Below are 22,539 nucleotides of genomic sequence, written 5' to 3' on the forward strand. Positions count from 1 at the left end.
AACAACCTTCCTCAACAAACCAGCCGTAACACCATTATATTCATTTCTCTCAAAAGCACACTTTACTTCTTCTCTTCTCTTCCTGCCTACGACTTCGTTTCACCAAATACCCACGAATTTTGCTCGTTCATTGCTCAGCAGACTTAACTATCACCACACTCTCAACCCTCATCTTCTCCCAAATCTGAAGCTTCTGCAATCGTCAACTACAAGTTGAATCTGTTCTCGGACTACTGCTTCATATCCAGCTTGTAGTGCTGCTATCTCTGTTGAATCTTCTGGTGTTGTTGCCACTACGCGCTTTTCGCTGCCTCACACTTTCTACGTGACTGTACTCCTCTCTTATTTTACCCCTCGTCCTCACTCGTCCTTGGCTGCTAGAGCAGCTTAATTGACTATTCGGATTTCTGCAGAGCCTCCAGTTACTGGGAAGGCCATCTGCTACCTTGCATAGGGACATTCCATCCTGTCACTTTGTCATATTAGGACTTTTGACGTCTTCACCATCTTCCTCTCCGAATCCCCCTCATCTGACATATCCTTGTTAATCTTGGAGAATCTGTCGCATCAGAAGCGCAGTCTCAACTCTCTACCGGTGACCAGAGCCTCATAGCTTTAAATTTGTGTCCAAGGACGTGCATCAGCGTCATTACCATTCTACCGTTACACCGACTTGCTTTCTCTCTTCTACCTAGCCTGAATCAGCATATTTCTGACTGCGTTCTGAGGCTAAAGCGAGAACTTTCTCACGAATCCTGAAGTTTTACGTTCATCTGTTTTTATTTCGTGCAGCTGCTTGACCTATTTCCCCACGGTCTTTTCGCTCCTATTCATTCACGTTCCCAATCATTCTCTCGACCAGTTTTCCTGTCTCTTATGACTTGTCGTTTGTCCTGTACTGCTGCTTTCGAAGGGTTAAGCTTTGTCTTGCTTCTTCCATTTCTGCTTTCAAATCGTGATCGACAAGGAAGCTTGATTTGCACCTGCAGTGACAGGTAGTCCAGACACGACGCTTCTTGAGCCCTACTGTCCTCTTGGTAAGCTGACCTCCCGAGTAGCAGATGATCTTGTCCAATCTCAAACACACGTGGCCCCATTGTCGTTTCTTCTCTCGTGCTTCACCGAATATGCTTTTGTTTTGGAATTGCACAATGTTTACCTCTGCTTCGATGCATATGGACCTTCTCCTGCCAATTCAAAAGCTTTCGGTTGAACTTTGGGGGCTCCAGTCCAGGCCAATTGTGTTGGTTGGGCATCAGTGTTGGTGAAGAGCGTTGGGGATCAAATAGTGGCTAACCAGATCACAGCAATAACCGTTTCACTGAGCATTTCTCAATCTAGTGCCACAAGGATTGCAGATAAATTGCTAGTCTCGACGTTGGTACTCTAGTTGGCAGCGTGACAGAACATAAACTACATTGATTCAGGTGACCTGAAGTCAGAGGCTGTGCCCTACACGGCTATTCTGCGCGCGCGTGCAACGATCCGTAGCTGAGAAGCCATCAAAACGAGATAACCCTTGACGAAGGTAAGATATTCCAACTTGAAGAGCAATATTTGAGACATTCAACTGCTAATGCTATCTTTCTATGCGGAAGACGCGGCATCTGTCGTGGTTGTGGCAGCTTCCGCAGAAACCCCCTTAGGAGCCTGCTTGGGGTTCCTCGAAAACTTCCGGGCCAACTCCGCGGTTCTTCCTTTCTTCAACCCGCAGACAGCGCGCGGGCTGGCCTCGATTCCAACCAGCCACGCTGGGCACGCTCAGTGTTCGCTTGGAATCTTCTAAAGCAGTAGGTCTCAGCCTTTTATGACTCATGTTTCGAAATGACTATCGTCTTTCCTCGCTAACCATGCACGTACAGTCGCTACACCTCTCGAGCCCTGTCTACAGCAATGGCTCCAACCCTCCGCTCCTCTTCCTCCCGTGTTCACTCCCCACCTACCACTCCATTTGATGCGCCCATGATGGCCAGCACAAATACTTCAGTTCCCGAGGCCACGAGGTCCAGCAAGCAACGGCGCACAGGCATCAATTCGCGCTCCGCCACCGCTCCGCCACAGAACGCGCCGGAGCAACAAGATAATGGAAGCAAAGAGTGGGCCGAACCTCTGGCCAGAGCGCCGGCCCCTAGCTATGCGGATAGTCCCTGGTCAAATCACTGTGATAGTCGGAACCCCGTCTTAAACACAATGCGCCCTTTGGGGACTCGCCCTTCGCCGGCCGACTTGCGGAAGGTCGGCTTAATGCCTAAGACAATCCCACCGATAATACCTGCCAAGAGAAGGTCTGGTGTCGAGTCTAACGAGCCCGCGCCACAGAAGGCTAGCCCACTTGTTGATATTTCCGCGTTTGCGACGCTTCCCATACCTACCTCCGCGCACGTCGACGTGGAGAAGATCAAAGTGGCCGTCAGGGAGGCTCTACGGCTGGCGACAGAGACCGAAAATCGCCCGGTCAGCCGCGGCCTCCTCCGCCTGTGGGAGTCCTGCCTCGATGACCCTTTTGCCCTATCTGTGTTGGAGGGCGTATGCCAAGGGAATCCTGGCTCGCGCGAGAAATCTGCGTTTCAAACTATCATGCGGGCCGCCTGGGACGAAGTGAAAGCAGAAGAGGCTCGAGCACAGGCAGAAGCCATCCAAGAAGGAACAGAAACTGATTCAGTGCCAATTGTGCCTCGCGCTCGATCGGCAAGTAGTGTTTCATCATTGTCTTCAGTGAATACGTTCGAAGATGTCGATGCAGGCGCGGCCGCAGCACAGGTTCCTGGCTTAGCCCCTGGATCAAAGGTTCCCCGCGCAAAGGCCAAACACACCCGTTCCGCCGGGCTTAGCAAAGGTGCAACAGATCTCACAGCTCGTCACTCGATGCCACCAACCACGGTCAGCACTCAAGTGAAGCATGCTTTGGAAGAGGACGAAGTACAGTCTGAAGAGTTGGATAGGATAGACAGGATCAAGCGCATCAAACTGCAGACCCCCCTGCCCACCATCATTCCTACTGAGAGCCAAGTCCGGCCTCTGCAACCGACTGATATTCCAACCCCAGGTCGCTCACCCACTCCACCTTTTGCTCATCCTTCTGCACCAACCCCTCCTCCATTTCTCTCAGATCGCCCCGCCCCTCAAGCTGATCTGGTAACGTCAGCTTCTTTGGGAGAAACGGCGGATAACCTGCCTGATAGTCGAGCTAGCAGCGAAGCTGGTGACAACCGTCGACTCACGCCAACTATGGTGTACGCCCCACTCTTTTCCTGCCCTTATGTCTACTGTTCGATGCGGGCGTCCTATATGCTGACATAGTTTTGCAGCGATAGCGATACTGAAGACGAAAGACCCGACAACGATGAGATCTGTCATGAATGCAACAACAGCGGCAATCTCCTTTGTTGCGATGGCTGTACTAATTCCTACCACTTTTCATGCTTGAAACCCCCCCTGGACCCGAACAACCCTCCAGAGGGAGACTGGTATTGTCCCAAGTGTGCCATGCGACGATCCTTCCGTTCCATAACTAGCAAGTTTGATCAACGTTATGGCGGCAAGAAAGAAGTTAAGGATTTCCAACTTCCCCCTCGGATCCGTGATCATTTCACGGGTGTGAGGGTGAACAAGAAAGATAGCCAGTCATATGAGGCCATAGTACCAATGCCCAAGCCGAAAGGGCGCCGTGGTTACCGCAACGGTACCTACGATGATCCTCATCTATTTAGGACAGTGGACGCCCTAGGGGCCCCTATCTTCTGCTTCGCATGTGCAGGAAATGCTGCCAGCGGTCGGCCTATCATTCAGTGCGATGTGTGTCCTCTCTCGTGGCATTTGGACTGTCTCGATCCGCCCATGGCCGCCCCACCAGCTCAAGTCCCAGGAAGTGATCTTGCGCATCACAATTGGATTTGCCCGAATCATGCCTGGCATGATTACGTTTATGCCATCAAGGATGAAGAAGGTTATGATGTTTACAAGCGTATCCGCCGGCCAAAGCATCCCCGGATGGTCGATATAGACGTTCTTCTCTCCGATGACGAGATCACCCAGATGGAAGACCAAGAAGAAGGCAGCGTCAGGTACCGCGTGTCAGAGCAAGGAATCAAACACACCTTCATTAGCCAGGTCAAAAGGCCAGTAATCCCCATGAATCCTCATTCGACTACCCATATTGACTCTCGCGACAGAGAAAACGTGGAGTATCAATTGCTGAAAGCAAACGCGAACAAATTCCTTGAGCACGCAACTGCCGAGTATGACAAGCTAATTGCGGACGCCCGCGCTGCCTTACCACCACCACAACCCTTGCTGGCCGATGAGGATGCAAGCACGACCATCTCAAATTCTCGCACCGTTGCTGAACGCCAGGCGGCAGCCAACCTTCTTGAATTCGCTCAGCAGGAGCATCTCGCCTCTCCAGACGCCGGTGATAGGATGAGCTTGCTTATTGACCAACTCCGAGCTAATGCTCCAGAGATCCGGCCCTCAGCTGAGACTGAGATAGCCTCCCTACAAGCCTTGAAGGACCTCATCGACCGACGTGTCCGGGATCTGGCGGCTCAGCAATCACGACAATCATAAACACCAAAACGCCTTGAGCCGCCAGATCCCGGCGCGCGTCGCACAGTTTCGAGGTTTTAGAAAAAACCTCTCAACAATACAAATGAGGCTCGTTCAACGAGCGGCCTTCACCTTTTTATTATTATTAAATCTGCGCACAATATACGCGTATATTCTTATGACGACGATTTGATACGATAATTTGACTATTTGCTGTTATATCATTAACCGGTAGGTTCAATTCTCCAGTCTCTCGTGATCCCATGATAGATCGTCCAGCTGACCATTCGGCCCAGTCTGTTCTGTGGCTGCAAGCAAGGCGACGAATTATTCCAATCCATTTCAAAGCTTCAGAACACTTATCAATTGGTGCATTATCATTATTCCCGCATAGGCTAGCTTGAGGAAATACTTGTCTTTGACGACGGTTTTATTTCTCGTTTTCGCACTTGGGTACTCTTGTTTGTTTTCTCATGTGTATTCCATGGGACTGTGGCGTTAAGGGCTTTTCATACACGGCGGGTTTTGTTCATCAATCATCTAGAAAGGTGTTTTCCTTATCGTCTGAAGGAGCATGTTTGTTCAATTTGTGGCATTCTTGTGTTCTTCTCTTGAGCATTGTTGCACCATGCTGTCTGCCTTCTCGCAGATTTTGACATGTCTGGTCGCATCTCATCGCATGGGACCTGTTTCTATTAGCAGTGTGCATGAAGAAATGAAAGGTCACCTTGGCATCGAACTCATTTCTGCGGGTCCACTTGGGCCAAGAGCTCGTCTCCGTAGATGTTTATCGAGGTAGGAAGGTCTTCTGCACTAGTTTTACAGCTCCACCTTCCTTGCTCTCTCTTTCCCTCCTTGCCCTGTCGATCGGCTCGACTACATAGGATTTGGCAGGCCACATCGGCTATAGATAGAGGTTAGGGGTACTGGTGACACTATCCCAGACAGACTTTTCATATTCAAGCAAAGAAGTTCTATTGCAGACTCAATCCCAGCTACCGTGTTTCGCTCATTGCCTAAACCAAGAATAGCACAAGTACAGGGTGCAGCCCCTCACAACAAACATGGCACGAGTACAGTACGGTACCGACCACTATGAACCGCGCAAGACAAGCAGGAGGCGCTCATAAAACAAAACACAGCTACGCAACTACTATGACTGAGACGAGAAAAGCAGGGACTGATACAAAACGCTCAGAATGAGATTCCGAAGATGTTCCTCGTTCAGTGAGCTTGGGATTGGGTTCGTGTGGGTGGTATACAATATTGTTTAGGCGGACTTTCCAATGATTTTTGTTTGTGGTTGGACTATAGTCAGTGTCACTCCCCTTATGGCGTGCGACGGTTGGCGTGAAGTGCTTGTTGTCTATGGGGGGTTTTGTGGGATTGTAGTAAGGGTGATTGATTGCTTGTGTGGAGGAGGAGTGGAGCCCATAGCGGGGTGTTTGAAAATGCGGGTCAGGGCAAAGGAGAGATGGAGCCAGCCTGCGGATCCCCATGGTGTGTGTCTGTGTCCTGTTTCCCTTTAGGTCCACTGTGGTTGAGAAGAGGAGGCTCTCACAGGAACTTCTTGGGCATGTTGTTACGGCGGCGCTTGTAGAGGATATAAGCACCAGCAAGGAGACCCTGGAAGGCGATAATGCAGAAGATGAAGAAGCCCATGCGAGGAGCGGAAGAGGTGATGCCTGGATGAGGGAGTTTGCGATTAGTCTGATTCTCTTTGGGGAAAAGAGACGGAGGAAATGCTCTCGTGGTTGCCTCGGAGAGGAAAAGGGTCTATGCGTACCGTTTAGGACTTCCTGGGTCAAGCTCAGGTGCGAGGAGCGCAGAGTCTCTTGCAACTGGGAGAAACGGCCGTGGTAGTCCTTGCCCTCCAGGTCCCGTTGGATGGCCAGCAGGATGTCTTCCATCTTCTGAAGTCTCGCCTCAAGATTGGCCACTTGGTCCTTGGTGGCCGACTTCTGGAGCAGTTCCACATGACGGTTTTCGCTCTTGGTTGCCTGGTTACCAATCTCGCGGACGATGTTGTTCGTGGCATGGTTGATCAGTTGGATACGACCGGTCAGGTCGACAAACTGCTCAGTCACCGAGCGAGAGTCACCGGACCGAGTTTCCTGCTGTTGCTGCTGTTGCTGGGATGCTTGATCCTGGGCCGCAACTGGTTGCTGATTCTGAGCGACATTCTGTTGTTGATCAGGGATAGTGCTGCCGGATCCGGATTCGGCGGACTTGACGACAAATTTGAAGACTTCGAACGAATCGGGGTTCTCGGGAGTTGCAGCGGTGACGCCGAAATAGTTGCCAGACGGGAGAGTGACCTGATCCGGGATCAGCATCGAACTTCATGATTGGAGCTGGGGAAGAGGAATACCTTATCAGTCGAAAAGCACAGCTTGTCGTCAACAGTAACCTCCAAAACTGCATTGGTGTGTCTGATACGGACGCTCGAGGGACGGCCAAGGTTGCGGTATGGGTAGTCACAGTGCCCGAAAGCTAGGCTGTCCACACTTCGATGGCTTTTGTAGTCCGTCGTGCCATCATTGAGAAATCCTCTGACACTACCTCCCTGTATGACCAATTAGCTGTGCTCACACTCGGAAACACAGATTCCCGACATACCCTTCCACCATGGCTGTCGATAACGAGGGCAAAGCCGTCGAATTGGTTGACAGTGTAGATACTAGATGTCCCGATTTTGTCCTTTCCGTCTTTCGCATACCACACCTGGAGATTACCGCCGCCTCGCTCAGGGCCTGTCGCTCGGAACTCGAACTCCGCAGTCCACTCTGTTTGGCTTATACTAGGATATATAAGCACACATCTCACACATCCTGCAACCATCGAGAACTTACGGCGACTCCGCCCAAGCATATCCCCTGGTATTTCCAGGGTAAGGGGGCGTCAGGATGACTTTATTGGACAGCTAAAACGCAGTCAGTTGTGAAACCGCACAGAATTGCCGCAATCGACAATGGAACAGGTCCGTACAATATCAGGGGTATGCGCCTCGCCTTTCACTTCCCAGCCCGGAATGAAGCCCGAACTCGGTGTTCGTGATAGCCTACGGCAAAGTCAGCGTTGAGTCCGGGGGCAGGACGCAGCACTGCAGCAAAAAGGGGGAACTGTACGCAGGGCCATAACCGAAGCTAGAGCTCTCAATCACAGATTGAGCAGTCGCGACGGCGAGGAAGGAGAAAAAAGAAGCGGGGGTCTTCATGACGTCGGTTCAATTGGAGATTCGTGGTTGCTCGGTGACGCTGGCACTGGGCTAACGGAACAATAGAAAAAGAGATCGCAGGAAATATCAAGGGCAAAACAAAAACGAAGACTAAGAATAAGGGGTCTCCAATAAGACACCTCAGAAGGGAATCTCGCGAAAGGAGTTGGAGCTGGAGTTGGAGCTTTGCTGGATGTATCAGCGGGACGATCGTCACTGGTCAGAAGAAGCTCTGCGGTTCAACAGCGCGGAGACAATGCGCGAAGTGGTCCACCCAACCACAATGGCGATCACACAAACACGAAGTTCCTTGGCGACTGAAGCGGCAGCAGGAGAGATGTCGAGGAAGTGACGGACTTCGACGGAGGAAAGGACGTGGGAATGACGGACTCCAAAGTCCGATGCGGTGGTCAAGTCCATTCTATGGGGATCAACACTAGGCTGTTAATATAAGAACGGAGTTTATGGGACAAACTGGCCTTTCATCGACGCTCCGCCCCTGACCGCCATCATCACGTGCCCCTTCCCTCCCCCAGATTGGCATCGAACTGTACCTGGTGGAGGACCACTTATTATCCATCTGCTTCTGTTCACCTTACACTCTTTTGCTTCACTTTTTCTCTTTTGCTGTTCCTCCTGCTCCGTGAGAGCGCGTCATGCGCAGTTCCTCCAATGGCTGAGCTCTATCCTTCATTGGCCCAGTGCGCCATCGTCGCAACGGCCTTCAAGATTCTTCTTTTCCCCGCATAGTACGTGGTCGGCAAACAAATCCCCGATCATCCTCTTCACTTTATACTGACTGCCGGATCCTTTGCCAGCAAATCCACGGACTTCGAGGTGCATCGGAACTGGCTTGCGATCACTCATTCATTACCCGTTCAGGAATGGTACTACGAGGTACGGCGACAACATTGTTTCGTGAGACGGATGCGGCGAGCTAACAGCACTCAATTGACGGCTAGAAAACATCGGAATGGACGCTTGATTACCCTCCCTTCTTCGCCGCCTTCGAATGGCTTCTTTCACAAGCAGCTTCCTATGTGGATCCTGCCATGCTATTGGTGAAGAATCTCAACTATGATTCGTGGCAGACGGTATATTATCAAAGGGCTACTGTAATTGTTACGGAACTGGTTCTTCTATTTGCTCTTAGCAGGTATGCCATCTCTCTCATATGCTGATCTGAAGTTGGATTCCAGCTAAACTTGCCGGTTTGTCTCGTAGATTCGTCAAGTCCGTGCCGCAGCAGAACAGACATCTCGCTCATATCGCCAGCCTGTCCATCCTCTTGTCTCCCGGCTTGCTCATTATTGATCACATTCATTTCCAATATAACGGATTTCTCTACGGCCTCCTCATCCTGTCCATTGTTCTGGCCCGGAAGCAGTCGACGTTGCTCTACAGTGGCATCACTTTTGCAGCTCTGCTGTGCTTTAAGCACATTTACCTGTATCTTGCGCTCGCCTATTTCGTCTACCTGCTGCGAGCCTACTGCTTGGACCCTAAATCGGTCTTCCGGCCCCAGATCTTTAACACGATCAAGCTGGGGGTTGGCGTCGTGGGTATCTTTGCTCTGGCATTCGGTCCGTTCGCCTCTTGGGGCCAGCTCCTTCAGCTGAAAGACAGGCTCTTTCCGTTCTCGAGAGGTCTGTGTCATGCATATTGGGCGCCAAATGTCTGGGCCATGTACTCATTCGCAGATCGCGCCTTGATTCCACGTTCGTACTCGATCCCAGAGCATTGTCGCATGATAACTGACTTTGCTGTATAGTTGCCCCGCGCTTGGGACTACCAGTCAATCGTGATGCCTTGTCCAGTGTTACGCGCGGTCTCGTAGGCGACACTTCGTTCGCGGTACTCCCAGAGGTGACCAAGGAGCACACTTTCGCACTCACATTCCTCTTCCAATTGGTAAATTCTCTCGCCCCAGCTCTCTGAGGTCGGTAATACTAACTGCGACACAGCTGCCATTGACCAAGCTCTGGCGCCGGCCAGACTGGGAAACCTTCGTGGGGGCCGTTACTCTGTGCGGTTACGCATCCTTCCTGTTCGGCTGGCACGTTCACGAAAAGGCCGTTCTCCTGATCATCATCCCTTTCAGCCTCATCGCCCTCAAAGACCGGCGGTATTTCAGCGCGTTCCGACCGCTGGCTGTAGCGGGACATGTTTCTCTGTTCCCGCTGCTTTTCACGGCCGCGGAATTCCCGATCAAGACTGTCTACACCGTTTTCTGGCTTGTACTGTTCCTCTTTGCCTTCGACCAGGTGGCGCCGGTCCCCGAGCGGCGTCGCGTCTTCTTCGCCGATCGCTTCTCGTTGCTCTATCTGACTGTGGCCATCCCACTCATCATCTATTGTTCCGTGGGACACCAGCTTATTTTCGGTCTGGGACGCTATGAGTTCCTCCCGTTGATGTTTATGAGCAGTTATTCCGCTCTTGGGGTTGTCGGGAGCTGGATTGGATTTATGGTGGTTTATTTCACAGCATAGTCTCGAGAACGAGAAAGCATCAGAATCTATACTTTCAATCCTGCGGGGTTGGGGAGCATTTACCATAAAAGCTTCCACACAATAAGATCAAATATCAGTAACTACATTAAATGGAGCTCAAGAACGTCCTGGGGAGACTCACTCCCTATCACAAGCACAATTGCACCTCGTAACCGAAGACTGTCGCGATAAATATGAGACAGGTTCACCACTGGGGAACGACGAAGGAAGACAGGTTTGCACTGTTTGCGCGTATCCACGTGCTTATGTGTGTCAGCGCCCCACCCCACCCTCCGATCAGTCAATTTTGCAAAGTTTATCAGCGGCTATCAAGCCCAATCGGGATTAGCCTAGTGGCTTAAACATGGATCGCGTTCACAGTATGTCACACTGCAGATGGGAGCTCGGAGGAACTCTTGGAGCTGTCTATCTCTGGGAATGTAAAAGGAGGCTGATTAGGTGGACGGATTCTCACTGTACTGCCTCAGCTGGACCTAGCTGCTTCTTTCCGTTTTAAGGAATAACTTGGCTAGGTTTACAGTATATAATGTGACTTGGTTTGGTGTCCGATTTATACTTCGGGATATCTGCTGCCGTTCGGCGAGGAATCAGATGGACATTTTTCGGCGATGTGATGCAGCACAACGCGCAGCGGCGGATGATTAGTGGATTTTCTAGGCTCTGAAGAATGCTCAAGTTGCTTAAATATAATGATGATGATTTTGACTTTTTCCTTGCGGGATTTGGTATGGTGTTTGTTTTGAGATGTGGGAGGTCTGCCTGTTTGTTGCCACTGAATCTGGATTGTCGGGTTACAAGCCATTGGTGCGAAGAAGTATGCGGGTTGAAAACAAAAAAGATGCAAAATATTGGAGAGCTACCTATGGCATCATAGATGAGTCTGTTGTTCGACTCTTGATTGTTCGCGTAGGCTTCAATGGCTGCGATGACTATCGTCTGTGGTTGCACATAACTTATGCTTTCTTCCCCTTTCCCTTTCACCAGTTCAGATGGAATAGTCTGGGATCCCCAAAAAAAAAATCTTCGTTTCAGATAGAAACGGAGCAGGAAGCTCTTGAACTTTGGGGTGTGGACTTTTCGAGCAAGATGGTCGATGAACGGTGATAGTTCCATCGTCATACAAGCATCGATTCTCTTCACCCTCCCGCTAGGTACTTTCAAGCCAAAGCCGAGGAGATGTTGGCCTCCATCTTTACATTATCGAGCCATCCTTGAGCGATAGTCAAGCTTCATGTGCTTGCTTCAGGTGTCGAACGCGAGCCATTTGAGTAGCCCGTGGTGCGTCACGGTTGATGCGCTTCAGACTATGGCAGGGGATATGAAGATAACCAGGCTGTAAGCATTGGAGAGACAGGCAGTTTTGCAGTGATCGCAAGAATTAGCAAGGTCGCTGGCATAAGTATCCCTGTGGTGGTTGGCTGAATATCGTCATCAATCCATGTCGAGAACGCGGAGTACAACATGATCCTACGCATCAATAAGCAGGGTGTCGTCTCCGGGCAGGCATTATGTCGACACCATGTGGCATATTTGTTGCGTGGTTGGCGTCAGTGTTGCAGCAGTAGATTGGCCAGTGGACCGCAAGGCCAGTGCTGATATCCAAAGCGATCTATACAACCGCTTGTGAGATGAAAATGCACGAGATAATGGTGCTGTTGGAAGACCTTGTGAAGAAATGTATCAGGATAGCTGCAGTCACCAGAATTGAATAGTAAAAGGGGGTTTAGAATCTATTCCATCTATGTGCGCTGCCACTGGAGCAGTTGCTGCTGTCGGACATTGACCCCGATGTATGGTCCCCGCAGTTGCCTCCAGATGGGTCTATTGTTTGTGCTTGTAGATAGCATATAGAGAAGAAAATAGATTAGACACAACTGTCCAGCATGTTCGCGTAAGAACGGCGAGTCGAACGAGTATAGATACATGTGGGGTTGTGGTGCTGGAGGGAGGCCGATGACGACGGGCAACAGCAGAGAGGGTTAGAAGGGGGAGAGGAAGAGGGCCGGGAAGGTAGAGCATCTCCCAAACAGGATTAACCCCTACTTCAGTCTAAAGTCCGCCCGACCCGAACGTCTTTCCTCCTCCTCACGTCCAATCACCGCCTTCCGTTCCTCGGCGGCCTTTCCACCCACTGCACCGTCTCCAGTGCCCACTTCCTCAATTGTCCACAGCACATACTGTACTGCCGCAAGTGATCCTCCACTCAACTGCAGAAATGGGGCCCGCTCCAGTTCTGCCGCTCGTTCTTCTGCGGCGACCGCTTCTCCTTTCTGCCTTGACTTCTCCTCCTCCTCTTCCTCTTCTTTCTTCCCACTCTTCTTCTCTTCCTCTTAAATCCTTCACATTCTATACCCTCGTAACTCGACTACCCTCCCACCTCCCCGCCACTCACCCACCCACCTTCGCCGTTGCATCCTCCTCCCCGCCCCGCACCACCAGAGGGTCTTTTCTGGGATATATCTTCCGCTTAGAGATCATCAATTTACTCCCGGACATTCGCGCGACTCCACGTCTCTCCCGGGTGCAATTCTCGTGTCGTGCTCCACCCACCAAGTCCGCGGAGTCGTGGGTTGCGCGATTCAGCACGCGTCGCTTGGGTAAGTCTTTCATATCCTCCTGCAGTTTACCTTTCTTGTCCAGCCAGCATTGCCGCATGCCTGAATATGTCCCATGCAAGTCCCCCGCAAGCAAGGCCGACTTCTTTTCGCGCGCGCACTGTTCCGATACAGCATCCTTCCTTTCTTTCGCCACAAATAGCACTTCGCTTTGTGTTCATTGTTTTTGTTCTTCATCTTTGTCTTCCAGTATAGCGCCTTTATACTAACCGCGCTTTTCAAATGTTAGGCATGTTCCTGACCTACGCCGCATCAACCAATTTATGATCGATTGACTCGTGTTTCCAGCAACCTAAGCGACAATGGTACGTCGGCAGTCTCATAGTGCGAAGCTTGGGGGATAATGGGAGCTTCGGAGGTGATCACTTATAAGCCTTCGGATATGGAACTTACGCCGTTCTATAGGTCTTGTTCAAGCGGAAACCAGTCCAATACCTCCCACGGCCCGTCATTGAAGATGACAGCTCCGAGGTAGGTACAACCATCAGCCACAAATATGGATGCCGCAGGCGTATGGTAGCTCACCGGACTGGCAGGTCTGGGTGATCCCGGAGACAAACGAGGTTTTCGTTCACTATGAACCCTATCTTCAGCGGATGGATTTCTACAAGCAGAAACGGTTCATCTGTGAGATCACAGGTCACTCGGGATTAACATTCTTCGAAGCTTTGAAAAGCGAGGTATGACGAAAGGCAGTCGACTTATGGTACTTTTGCTGAGAAACTATAATAGATGGAGGAGTCGCGTGAAGTCAACAGTGCTTTTCCCGATGCTCTGAAGGAGCCCATTCTCCGCAGAATTCAATTCTCCACCGTGTCGCGGGTCGACAATCTCGGTGCGTCTATATTATTCTTGTGAGCTGTTATGGCTGGAGACTAACAACAGATTATAGTGGATGAAATCTTCGAGGTATTTTGAAAGAGAAGGCCCCAATTGTATCATCAGGCAACATGCTAATCGAGGCCGCAGGAATTCAAGCAAGACTTCTACCCAGGAGAACCCGTCCTCATTCTTCTCGACGATAATACTCGCCTGCATGGTATGATAAGGGACAAGGCCAATTTTGCCGAACAGCTCTACCCGGATGGAACCGTCAAGCTACCTGCCCACAGCACCTATCTGGTGAAGGTTTTGGACCGTCCAAATGAGGAAGCGTTGCTGGATCAGGACCATATCACTCGCGATCGGAAGACCTTCACCAAGCAAATGCTGCGCGCTTTCATCAAGAACAACGTGACGAGGGAGTCCTGGAACGGCGCTCCTTGGTTGGTGAAATCGACAATCGCCGAAGAATACAGGATCCCCACCGAAGTACCAAAGCACCTGCAATATGGCGCCAAGGTCGCCGAGAAAAAGGCTCTGAAAAAGGCCGACCAGGATGGGTTTTTTGGTTTTTTTGCTTCACAGCAACTGCCGGAATTAAAGCCGGCAGTCAAAGGGCAAAAGCTAAAGCCATCACAAAATGATTTAAATCGCTCGAAGGAAGCTCAATTCCTGGAGTATCAGCGGTCTCTCAACGGCAATCCATCGTTCCTTCCTGCCAATAAGTCTACTAATGGAGTCGCTCGTCTTTCCAAGTCCCAAGAAACGGAGAAGAAATCGCAAGTCCAAGCGCAAACCCCTCCCGCTGTGGTTGTCAAAGTTGAACCTCCGAAGGAGCCAACACCTCCACCCATCAAGTACCCTATTGAGGATCTGGACATCGCTCCCGACCACGAGAAGAAGAAGCAGCGTCCGGCTCTCAGATATATGACTACCGATGAGATTGATGATCCCGACGATGAGGAGCTTCTGCACAGTCATCTCGAAATGGAGTCTGTGGCGCGCCTCTTGGAAACATGGAACACACTCAATGTCTACTGTGAGGTTTTCCAACTGGACTCTTTCACTTTCGATGACTTCTTCCAGGCCATGCGTTTCTCCTCGGAAGACGTGGACTGTGAGTTGTTTGTTGAAGTGCATTGCGCCGTGTTGAAGAAGCTTGTCAATTCGGAGAAGGATGAAGATGGAGCTGTACAGATATCTCTTCCAGACCTTCCCGAAGAAGATTCTGACGACTCGGAGGCGGAGGAGGAAGAGGAAGAAGAGGCAGAACCTACGCCCGAACCGGAGCCAGTAGTAACTAGAATGACGACCCGGAGTAGTCTGGCCAAGGCTGAAGCAGAAAGCCTCAAAGCTCAAGCAGAACGTGAGGGCTCTAGCTCGGAGGAGGTTCCAGTTCATCGAGCTGCAGAAATGTTTGAGGAGTATGGTTGGATTGAGCGTCTGCGGAAACGTGATTTCCGGAATGGCGGATGGGAGCTGGTTATTGTTGGACTTCTCAATCGACTTTCAGGCCGCCCGGGCATGAAGGAAGTATGCAACAAGATCCTCAGCCATCTTGCCCCACTGGATGCCGAACCGACTCAAGAGACTGCCCAGTACCAATACGCCACTATGGATATTAACCTTCGCATTCATGCACTGCAAATCATTTGCATGCTCAGTCTCGAAACAAAGGCTATTCGAAATTACCTCGAAGAGTGCAGCAACCAGATGACAGAGTTCCGCAAAGAGAAGATCGAGTACCAAAAAGCACGCAAGGTAGTGTAAGTACAACCAAATGTCTCGTGCCTTCGCCTTGACCGAGACCGTTCCTGCTGCCTATGTATAGTTGTCTGAGGGTGTCGCTTACTGATGTATGTCATTACAGTCTCGAAGAACTCCGTCGGTTGCACCAAGAGCGCAAGGCTCTCCAGCCGGAGCCAGAGAAGTCTCCCTCACCAGCGCCGGAACTGGACGCATTGGAGGACTCGAAGATGACTGGTATTGATGGCGAATTCGACAACTCAGATCAGGAAGAAGCTCCTCAGCGGAGTCTTCGAGGTGGCTTGGACAGACAACTTGAGCGCAAACGCAAGCAAGAAGAAGAGCGCGAGCGGAAGGAACAGCTGGCCAAACAGCCCAAAGGAACTAAGCAGTATCAGAGAGTACTAAAGAAGATCGAAGACCAGAAGGCCGCGGTCAAGAAGCTCGAAGATAAGATCGATGTGATCGATAATGATTTGAGAGAAGCCGACTGTCCACGAACGAGATGTCTCGGAAAGGACCGGTTCTGCAACCGCTACTGGTGGTTCGAACGAAACGGCATGCCATACGGAGGCATGCCCAACAGCTCCACGGCAGAAGCACAGTATGCAAATGGCCGCTTATGGGTTCAAGGCCCTGATGAGCTGGAGCGTGTCGGCTTCATTGATGTTTCCGACGAGTACAAGAAGCAATACCAAAAGGAGTTCCACACCACTCCAGCAGAGCGCAAGAAGCAAGAGGAAGGCCCAACACGACTAACGAATGCCACCGAGTGGGGATATTATGATGAACCGGAGGCCATTGAACAGCTGATCGACTGGCTCGACCCGCGCGGTAACAGGGAGCTAAGACTACGCAAGGAGTTGCAGATGCAGCGCGACAAGATCGCCGAGTACATGAAGCACCGCAAGGAGTACTTGGAGCAGACTGCAGAACGGGCGGAATCGGAGGAAATCCCCAGCAAGCGAGTCATGACGCGCCACAAGACTTATGTGGACGACAACAAGCATCGTTGTATGCGCTGGAGAAACAATACAAGCATGAATGACAATGGACACCTCCATGTGGATGCCTCGCGGCCGACCAAGCGGGCCAAACGAGCTATTGACGAGCCTAAAGAAGTCAAAGCCATTAACCGCCAAGGCAAACCCTTGACAAGACAAGGCACACGCTACAACTTCTAAGAGTGCCGCCAGTTCGCTTTCTTTATTTTCCTTTTGGGGTTAGGGGTGTTTAGGATTACTGAACTTGTGCATGGTTGAGGCTATACAGTTGGGTGGCAAACCATCAAGAAAAGGAGTTTTTGATAGAACTTGCATGAGCGATGTGACCATGATTTATCCGTTTGATTCAGCTTCTGACTTTTGTATATGCATGTGTTGGGAGAAGATCTGTGTGGAGAGTGGGAGGCATGGCTCTTGAGAGAGCAATCAAGGAGTACATAGTGTTTAGAATATACAGACATTGCGCCCCTAGGGGTGTGCATAATAGGGATGCTGTTTCTTTACTGCATTTGTGTAGAATGTGATCCTTCAACAGCTTGAGGCTGAGATGTAAATAGATGTGTGGCTCAGGTGTCAACGGGGAGCCTGATTAATTGTTCGGCTGCGGTTGGCCAACCTGAAGACTTCCGCCACCCAGTCGGATGCCGAGGTGTTATGTGACGGTAACTGCAGGGCTGGTGGGTGGAAGCGGGTGGTATCGGCACGTCAGGGCTGTAACGTCATCCCCGTTCGAATCTTTCTTGGCCGCCGCCGGAGTTAAAGTGGAACCTCAGTGACTTCAAATGCCTTCCGACCGTTGGAGACAAATCCCAAATCCATAATCAAACGGACGCCAGCTGATCACCGAGTCTTATCTGCCCTCGGCTTGCTGCGGTATTCCCTGTCCTCTTCACATTCCCTTCCCCCCCCCCCGCACATTCTTCTACCTTCCATCCGTATCAGCATCTCCATCCCTTCTACTCTCTTTGACGACATATCCATGGCCGCAAATATCCGTTAGTCCGTGACCTGCTCGATACTACCTTCACATTCGGCCCTGCGCCAGGACTGCGTTCGAATCCGCGGCTGTACAAGGTTATGCGCCGCTGAGCAGTTTCTTGTTAATACTCAAATCGATCTACTCCGTCGAACACATTGATCTCAAATGGAGCAGGTCGCCCAGTCAAGGCCGACCCGAGGCCCAGCACCAGGTGACGCAAAGGAGCGGCTAGCTGTGAGCACGACACAGGCGACCGCGGTGGACGATGCGTCATCGCCTCACCAAGCACAAAACGGCCGTCGAGGAACGAAAGAAGTGAACAAGCGCAGCGTCGATTATATCGTACGCAGCGGCGTTGCGGGGGGTCTGGCGGGGTGTGCGGTAAGTTTCTAACTCCATCAACTGGTCGCTTTTGCAAATGACCCCCCCCAGACTGACGGCGGAACCCTGTAGGCCAAAACCGTTGTTGCGCCGCTCGACCGGGTCAAGATCCTCTTTCAGGCTTCGAATCCGCAATTTGCCAAATACACAGGCAGCTGGTATGGCCTCGTTGCGGCCATCCGAGACATTAAACACCGCGAAGGCCTCCAAGGCCTTTACAAAGGACACTCCGCGACCCTTCTCCGTATCTTCCCTTACGCTGCGATCAAGTTCCTTGCCTACGAGCAGTTCCGGGCGGTGATCATTCCCTCGCATGAGCAAGAGACGCCCTTCCGCCGACTGGTCTCGGGCAGTCTGGCGGGTATCACCTCAGTGTTCTTCACCTACCCGTTAGAGTTGATTCGCGTCCGATTAGCGTTCGAAACGAAACGGACCGCTCGCTCCTCCTTCACCGATATCTTTCGCCAGATCTACAATGAACGGGTCACGCCTCCTTCGACGTCGACTGGGGTGTCTGCGACGCAAGCCCCCGTCACGGCTACGGCGGAGACCGTCTCTGCTGCTGTGAACAAGGCCGTCCCCCACTCGGGTCTGGCCAACTTCTACCGGGGCTTCGCACCGACTCTTTTGGGTATGCTTCCCTACGCGGGCATGTCCTTCCTCACCCACGACACCGTCGGTGACTGGCTACGCTCTCCTGCCCTCGCCCCATACACCACCCTCCCCGAATCCGAATCCACGAGAAAGGGTTCCCGACGACTCCAGCTGACCGCCGCGGCGGAGCTCACCTCTGGTGCTCTCGCGGGTCTCGTCTCCCAGACATCCTCGTACCCCTTGGAGGTCATCCGGCGACGCATGCAAGTCGGAGGCGTGGTCGGCGACGGCCATCGCTTAGGGATTGTCGAGACGGCGCGCACCATCATGTTAGAGCGCGGGTTCCGAGGCTTCTGGGTGGGGTTGACAATTGGATACATGAAGATCATTCCCATGACGGCCACCGGATTTTTTGTGTACGAACGACTGAAATGGTCCTTGGGTATATAGGGACTTTGATTGGCTGTGTTTTTGTTTTCTCGGTTGCTGTGAAAGACTTTTGGGCGTCTGGGGTTGGCGAGAGCTGAGTCGTGTCTATATACCATTGTTTCATACCCATCTTTGCATGAGGCGAGATGCCTTCCAGTGACAGCGGAGTCCAGTACAGTCTTGTACATAGAGCAAGCATATTAGTACAATTGTGCATATCATGACGTTGTCTGCCAGCTGTCTGCCACTGAAGCCAATCCTTGCATTCTTACTCCACAGTAGTCACGCACAAAAGTCAAAAGGAGAAGCATGAATAGAATGTTAGTATACAGATCAACCACGTTGATTCTGCACTTGCGCCCTGCAAACGGACGCCTGGCCGCCTACGGTATGATCATCATGGAAGATGATCTCCTCCCCGATTGGCCAGCTTCAACCCCCTCCGCCGCCCCAGCGCACAGACCATGTAATCACCGCCCGGCAGAAAAGTTGCAATTATTCTAAGCCTGAGACAATCTCGAGGCACCCACCACACCCCTCTTCCCAATCCAGTACGAGAGCTCAGACCCCAAAGACCACGAAGAGATGACCTCCCGCAAACGCAACGACCCCTTTGACCTCGGCGTCAGCGACGATTCCGATGAAGACAAGGGCTACGACTCGGCCGCGGACGAGGAGAAGGGCAAAGGCCCTCGCTCGGCGAAGCGGCGCCGTGTGGTGAATGATCTGCACGGACTGGAGTCCGAGGACGAAGACTATGAATCTGGGTCTGATAGTGAGGGAGAGGGAGTGAAGGGCAAGGGCAAGACCTCCTCCGCAGCGGGTAGTCGTCGTCGCGCGCAACCTACCACCTCCGACGACGAGGAGGAGGAAGAAGAAGAACATGCGACAGCCTCGGCAGCAGCAGCATCAACAACAAGAACAGCCTCAGCCACAGCAGCAGCAACCTCCGCACCCACCAAGAAGCAAACCACCACGAAACCCATCCTCAAAAAAGACAAGAAAAACAAAACCGGGGTAATCTACCTCTCCTCTCTTCCACCACACCTCAAACCCTTCGCTCTGAAAAATATCATCGAATCGCGCGGTTTTGGCCCGATCACGCGGGTGTTTTTGACGCCAGAAACCAAAAAGCGGCATGCGACGAACAAGCGCCGCAAGGCGTACGCGGACGGGTGGCTGGAGTTTGCGAGCAAGAAGACGGCGAAGATCTGCGCGGAGACGCTGAATGGGAATATCATCGGGGGGAAGAAGGGGGGATTCTACCACGATGATATCTTGAACTTGAAATACCTCAAAGGGTTCAAATGGAATGACTTGCAGGAGCAGATTTCGCGTGAGCGGTCGGAGAGGGAGGCCAGGCAGCGGGCGGAGGATTCGAAAGCGAGGAAGGAGGATAAGGTGTTTCTGGAGGGGGTGGAGAGGGGCAAGGTTCTCGATGGGATTCGGAAGAAGAATGAGGAGAAGGAGAGGAGGAAGTTGGTCAAGAGTGATGATGGGGCAAAGGTGGAGGGGGCTGCTGCTGAGCAGACCAAGAAACATGATGATCTCAAGATTCGCCGGGTGTTCAGACAGAATGAGGTCAAGATGGGCAGAGATAAGAGTACGGAGGAGTTTCAGGATCTCGGGGCTGATACTAAGAGGGTCCTGGGGAAGATCTTTTAGATGGATGTGTATCATGTTCCTATGTATAGTGTATAGGGCATCTGCTCTTTGCTTTGATTATGGATATCCCTATGTTATAAAATGAGCGCTTTCTCATCCCGTGACTACTAGCATTGGAATTGTAGCTTGCGTATGGTTGAGAGAGGCTTTGCTGTTAGGTCGATTTCCTCTTAATACCTACAGTACCTCACTTAGTCAGTTCAGCTGAAGCTATACTTGATTGAGTGTCGTTTTCTGCCACCGCCTAAACCTACCACTTTCCCCGGCCGGTTTTTGGGGGCCTGTTCACCTCCAAAAATCGCTGATTTGGTTGCGAGGTCGCTGGCGTTCTGCCGAGCCAGGCGGTGATAGAGGCGGTGTGGGGCAGCTGTCAGTCGCATGGTTCCTGGCTCCTGTCGGGCGCCATGCCGGTTTTGTCTTAGTCGTGTTGTCCTTCCCCGCATTTGAGACTGAGGAGTAACTAACTGTGACTGTGGTGTCTCGTTCAGCACTCAATCGACCATAACATGAGCAGCTTTCTTTTCAGAAGAGTCTGGTGTAGACCAGCGGCCCTGTATACACGGCGTCCAGTCACGCCCACAACGTTAAATCGCCACAGACCTCCCTATCCATGCCGAATACACTCCTACACTTCATCCGCAAAGGGTCCTACATCTGCTGAACACCCGCCGGAATCGCCACTAACAGACCAGCTGGACGCCCTGCTCTCCGGCAACCAGTATGAGCAGCTCTCGGGACCAAACAAACAAAAGATCTATGATACCTTTGCTCAACACACCGCAGATGGAGGGGCTGTCCCCGATCATCTCGGCTACTACATAGTCTCCGTACTGCTAACCCCCCGATTCCCCGGCGATGCGGAGTTCCCCGACCAGGTACCAGACGCGGACAAAGAGCTGGCTCTTCGCGTGCTAGACTTCCTCTCGCTGCAGGGCACCCCGGTATTGACAATGGGCGTCTTCGCCATGCTCTACCAGGCGGCTGCTTTTTCCCCGCCGCAGCCTAGCACTGGCACTAGCGATACCACCACCACCACCGCAACAAACAGCTCAAAAGATGATCTCAGAAACAACGCCACCCTCCGCATCTCGCGGATAATCAACGCCCTCCACCTCCCGTACCACCCTGACGACGCCCGAACTTTGATGACCATGTTGTTCCAGAACGAGGACTACGAATCCTTCTGGAAGCTGTGGCGCCGCATCCCGCTCCGCGGGGAGCCGCGCATTGCGGAGGACTACCTCATGCTGTTCAACTTGCATGCGAAGCTAAGCGACCAGCGTCGCGTCGAGGAGTGCGTGCTGACCTGGTTCCCGATGATGGAGCGCGAGGACGTCTCGTTCGAGGCTTTGGACGGGGAGATCGCGCGGGCGGTCGCGCGGTGTATTCTGGTTGTGGAGCCTTATATGTGGCAGAAAAGAGCTGGGGGGGAAACGATGGGTTTGTTGGGGAAGATTTGGGATTTTGTTGTTGATCTGGTTAAGCCGGAGTTGTTGGGGGGAAGGTGGCGGAGTGTTAGATGAGCTTGGTGGAGTGGGTGGGTTGCGTCGGAGGCTGAGTTGGGATTCATCAGGTGTGATGTGTGGTTTGCCTGTGGCAGTTGAGTGGATGGGTTTGTCGTCTGAGTACTGAAAGGAAGCGCCCGAATCTCGAATCCATCTGTGTGGTGGTTGGAGCTGATATCTGACGCGTAGACTGCGGAAAATATCAGCTAGTCGGGACTCCAGGGCTCCTGCAGGGCCTGTGGGCTTTGGGTGTCAATAGATCGTGCACAGATGTCCATTCATGCATCTTTGAAAGCGCACTCGTTTGGTGGGATGACGTCAGTTGTTGTCGCAGTAGCACTGAGCACCGAGATTGTAAAGAGAACGATCAATCTTAGCCATGCGCGACAACTGACGAGATATCAGATGTCTTTGCGAGTTGTGGACCTTTAGTAATCCAAGGCAGACAATCTGCCGGATCAGCAGCAGCAGAACCGAAGCGGACTTGAAGGCGGCCGCCGATAAGCCTCGGCTCAGCCCCAGCGCTT

General features: G+C 51.9%; 8 protein-coding genes across 8 annotated transcripts; 6 read left to right on the forward strand and 2 right to left on the reverse strand.

The window, feature by feature from the left end:
* Window positions 1-1,550: 1,550 nt before the first annotated feature.
* On the forward strand, window positions 1,551-4,875 carry BP01DRAFT_164032 (putative PHD finger domain protein). Its single transcript, XM_025570723.1, has 5 exons — window positions 1,551-1,790; window positions 1,863-3,233; window positions 3,315-4,118; window positions 4,173-4,776; window positions 4,842-4,875. The coding sequence occupies exons 2-4, from the start codon at window positions 1,894-1,896 to the stop codon at window positions 4,564-4,566; spliced, it is 2,538 nt and encodes an 845-aa protein (XP_025427540.1). The 5' UTR covers window positions 1,551-1,790; window positions 1,863-1,893; the 3' UTR covers window positions 4,567-4,776; window positions 4,842-4,875.
* A 1,213-nt stretch (window positions 4,876-6,088) lies between these two features.
* Window positions 6,089-7,868, reverse strand: BP01DRAFT_164056 (putative lectin family integral membrane protein). The gene is made up of 7 exons (XM_025570724.1): window positions 7,674-7,868; window positions 7,534-7,606; window positions 7,398-7,468; window positions 7,165-7,345; window positions 6,917-7,111; window positions 6,332-6,863; window positions 6,089-6,230 (listed from the first exon to the last, which is right to left on the reverse strand). Exons 1-7 carry the CDS (start codon window positions 7,760-7,762, stop codon window positions 6,103-6,105), a joined length of 1,269 nt encoding a protein of 422 aa, XP_025427541.1. The 5' UTR covers window positions 7,763-7,868; the 3' UTR covers window positions 6,089-6,102.
* Window positions 7,869-8,289: 421 nt separating this feature from the next.
* BP01DRAFT_394921 (dolichyl-P-Glc:Glc1Man(9)GlcNAc(2)-PP-dolichol alpha-1,3-glucosyltransferase ALG8) lies at window positions 8,290-10,356 on the forward strand. The gene is made up of 6 exons (XM_025578357.1): window positions 8,290-8,511; window positions 8,581-8,659; window positions 8,725-8,918; window positions 8,987-9,480; window positions 9,534-9,673; window positions 9,727-10,356. The coding sequence occupies exons 1-6, from the start codon at window positions 8,435-8,437 to the stop codon at window positions 10,249-10,251; spliced, it is 1,509 nt and encodes a 502-aa protein (XP_025427542.1). The 5' UTR covers window positions 8,290-8,434; the 3' UTR covers window positions 10,252-10,356.
* A 1,523-nt stretch (window positions 10,357-11,879) lies between these two features.
* BP01DRAFT_164110 (uncharacterized protein) lies at window positions 11,880-12,247 on the reverse strand. Its single transcript, XM_025570725.1, has one exon. It carries the CDS (start codon window positions 12,195-12,197, stop codon window positions 12,012-12,014), a length of 186 nt encoding a protein of 61 aa, XP_025427543.1. The 5' UTR covers window positions 12,198-12,247; the 3' UTR covers window positions 11,880-12,011.
* Window positions 12,248-12,774: 527 nt separating this feature from the next.
* On the forward strand, window positions 12,775-16,679 carry BP01DRAFT_164115 (DDT domain protein). Its single transcript, XM_025570726.1, has 8 exons — window positions 12,775-12,869; window positions 13,117-13,192; window positions 13,293-13,358; window positions 13,424-13,567; window positions 13,620-13,722; window positions 13,780-13,796; window positions 13,857-15,475; window positions 15,580-16,679. Exons 2-8 carry the CDS (start codon window positions 13,190-13,192, stop codon window positions 16,637-16,639), a joined length of 3,012 nt encoding a protein of 1,003 aa, XP_025427544.1. The 5' UTR covers window positions 12,775-12,869; window positions 13,117-13,189; the 3' UTR covers window positions 16,640-16,679.
* A 624-nt stretch (window positions 16,680-17,303) lies between these two features.
* On the forward strand, window positions 17,304-19,077 carry BP01DRAFT_348672 (coenzyme A transporter). The gene is made up of 2 exons (XM_025573731.1): window positions 17,304-17,819; window positions 17,892-19,077. The coding sequence occupies exons 1-2, from the start codon at window positions 17,604-17,606 to the stop codon at window positions 18,861-18,863; spliced, it is 1,188 nt and encodes a 395-aa protein (XP_025427545.1). The 5' UTR covers window positions 17,304-17,603; the 3' UTR covers window positions 18,864-19,077.
* A 293-nt stretch (window positions 19,078-19,370) lies between these two features.
* On the forward strand, window positions 19,371-20,593 carry BP01DRAFT_360216 (RNA-binding ATPase activator ESF2). The gene has a single exon (XM_025575867.1). The coding sequence runs from the start codon at window positions 19,428-19,430 to the stop codon at window positions 20,505-20,507; it is 1,080 nt and encodes a 359-aa protein (XP_025427546.1). The 5' UTR covers window positions 19,371-19,427; the 3' UTR covers window positions 20,508-20,593.
* A 391-nt stretch (window positions 20,594-20,984) lies between these two features.
* BP01DRAFT_360217 (uncharacterized protein) lies at window positions 20,985-22,416 on the forward strand. Its single transcript, XM_025575868.1, has one exon. It carries the CDS (start codon window positions 21,014-21,016, stop codon window positions 22,028-22,030), a length of 1,017 nt encoding a protein of 338 aa, XP_025427547.1. The 5' UTR covers window positions 20,985-21,013; the 3' UTR covers window positions 22,031-22,416.
* The last annotated feature ends 123 nt before the right edge of the window (window positions 22,417-22,539 follow it).

The sequence above is a fragment of the Aspergillus saccharolyticus genome, assembly GCF_003184585.1.
Source record: "Aspergillus saccharolyticus JOP 1030-1 unplaced genomic scaffold BP01scaffold_45, whole genome shotgun sequence".
Classification (NCBI taxonomy): Eukaryota; Fungi; Ascomycota; class Eurotiomycetes; order Eurotiales; family Aspergillaceae; genus Aspergillus; species Aspergillus saccharolyticus.

What these genes read in the sequence shown, in the direction of transcription:
- BP01DRAFT_164032 (XM_025570723.1), top strand. Translation starts at nt 1,894, where the DNA reads ATGGCTCCAACCCTCCGCTCCTCTTCCTCCCGTGTTCACTCCCCACCT. An exon ending in CGACTCACGCCAACTATGGT is followed by an intron (nt 3,234 to 3,314) that starts GTACGCCCCACT and finishes TTGCAGCGATAG; the next exon opens with CGATACTGAAGACGAAAGAC. An exon ending in TTCATTAGCCAGGTCAAAAG is followed by an intron (nt 4,119 to 4,172) that starts GCCAGTAATCCC and finishes CTCTCGCGACAG; the next exon opens with AGAAAACGTGGAGTATCAAT.
- BP01DRAFT_164056 (XM_025570724.1), bottom strand. Translation starts at nt 7,762, where the DNA reads ATGAAGACCCCCGCTTCTTTTTTCTCCTTCCTCGCCGTCGCGACTGCT. An exon ending in TATGCTTGGGCGGAGTCGCC is followed by an intron (nt 7,346 to 7,397) that starts GTAAGTTCTCGA and finishes TATATATCCTAG; the next exon opens with TATAAGCCAAACAGAGTGGA. An exon ending in GACCCAGGAAGTCCTAAACG is followed by an intron (nt 6,231 to 6,331) that starts GTACGCATAGAC and finishes TCCCTCATCCAG; the next exon opens with GCATCACCTCTTCCGCTCCT.
- BP01DRAFT_394921 (XM_025578357.1), top strand. Translation starts at nt 8,435, where the DNA reads ATGGCTGAGCTCTATCCTTCATTGGCCCAGTGCGCCATCGTCGCAACG. An exon ending in CTTCTATTTGCTCTTAGCAG is followed by an intron (nt 8,919 to 8,986) that starts GTATGCCATCTC and finishes TTTGTCTCGTAG; the next exon opens with ATTCGTCAAGTCCGTGCCGC. An exon ending in AGATCGCGCCTTGATTCCAC is followed by an intron (nt 9,481 to 9,533) that starts GTTCGTACTCGA and finishes TTTGCTGTATAG; the next exon opens with TTGCCCCGCGCTTGGGACTA.
- BP01DRAFT_164110 (XM_025570725.1), bottom strand. Translation starts at nt 12,197, where the DNA reads ATGTATCTATACTCGTTCGACTCGCCGTTCTTACGCGAACATGCTGGA.
- BP01DRAFT_164115 (XM_025570726.1), top strand. An exon ending in TTGAAGATGACAGCTCCGAG is followed by an intron (nt 13,359 to 13,423) that starts GTAGGTACAACC and finishes CCGGACTGGCAG; the next exon opens with GTCTGGGTGATCCCGGAGAC. An exon ending in TCGAAGCTTTGAAAAGCGAG is followed by an intron (nt 13,568 to 13,619) that starts GTATGACGAAAG and finishes AAACTATAATAG; the next exon opens with ATGGAGGAGTCGCGTGAAGT.
- BP01DRAFT_348672 (XM_025573731.1), top strand. Translation starts at nt 17,604, where the DNA reads ATGGAGCAGGTCGCCCAGTCAAGGCCGACCCGAGGCCCAGCACCAGGT. An exon ending in GGGGTCTGGCGGGGTGTGCG is followed by an intron (nt 17,820 to 17,891) that starts GTAAGTTTCTAA and finishes GGAACCCTGTAG; the next exon opens with GCCAAAACCGTTGTTGCGCC.
- BP01DRAFT_360216 (XM_025575867.1), top strand. Translation starts at nt 19,428, where the DNA reads ATGACCTCCCGCAAACGCAACGACCCCTTTGACCTCGGCGTCAGCGAC.
- BP01DRAFT_360217 (XM_025575868.1), top strand. Translation starts at nt 21,014, where the DNA reads ATGAGCAGCTTTCTTTTCAGAAGAGTCTGGTGTAGACCAGCGGCCCTG.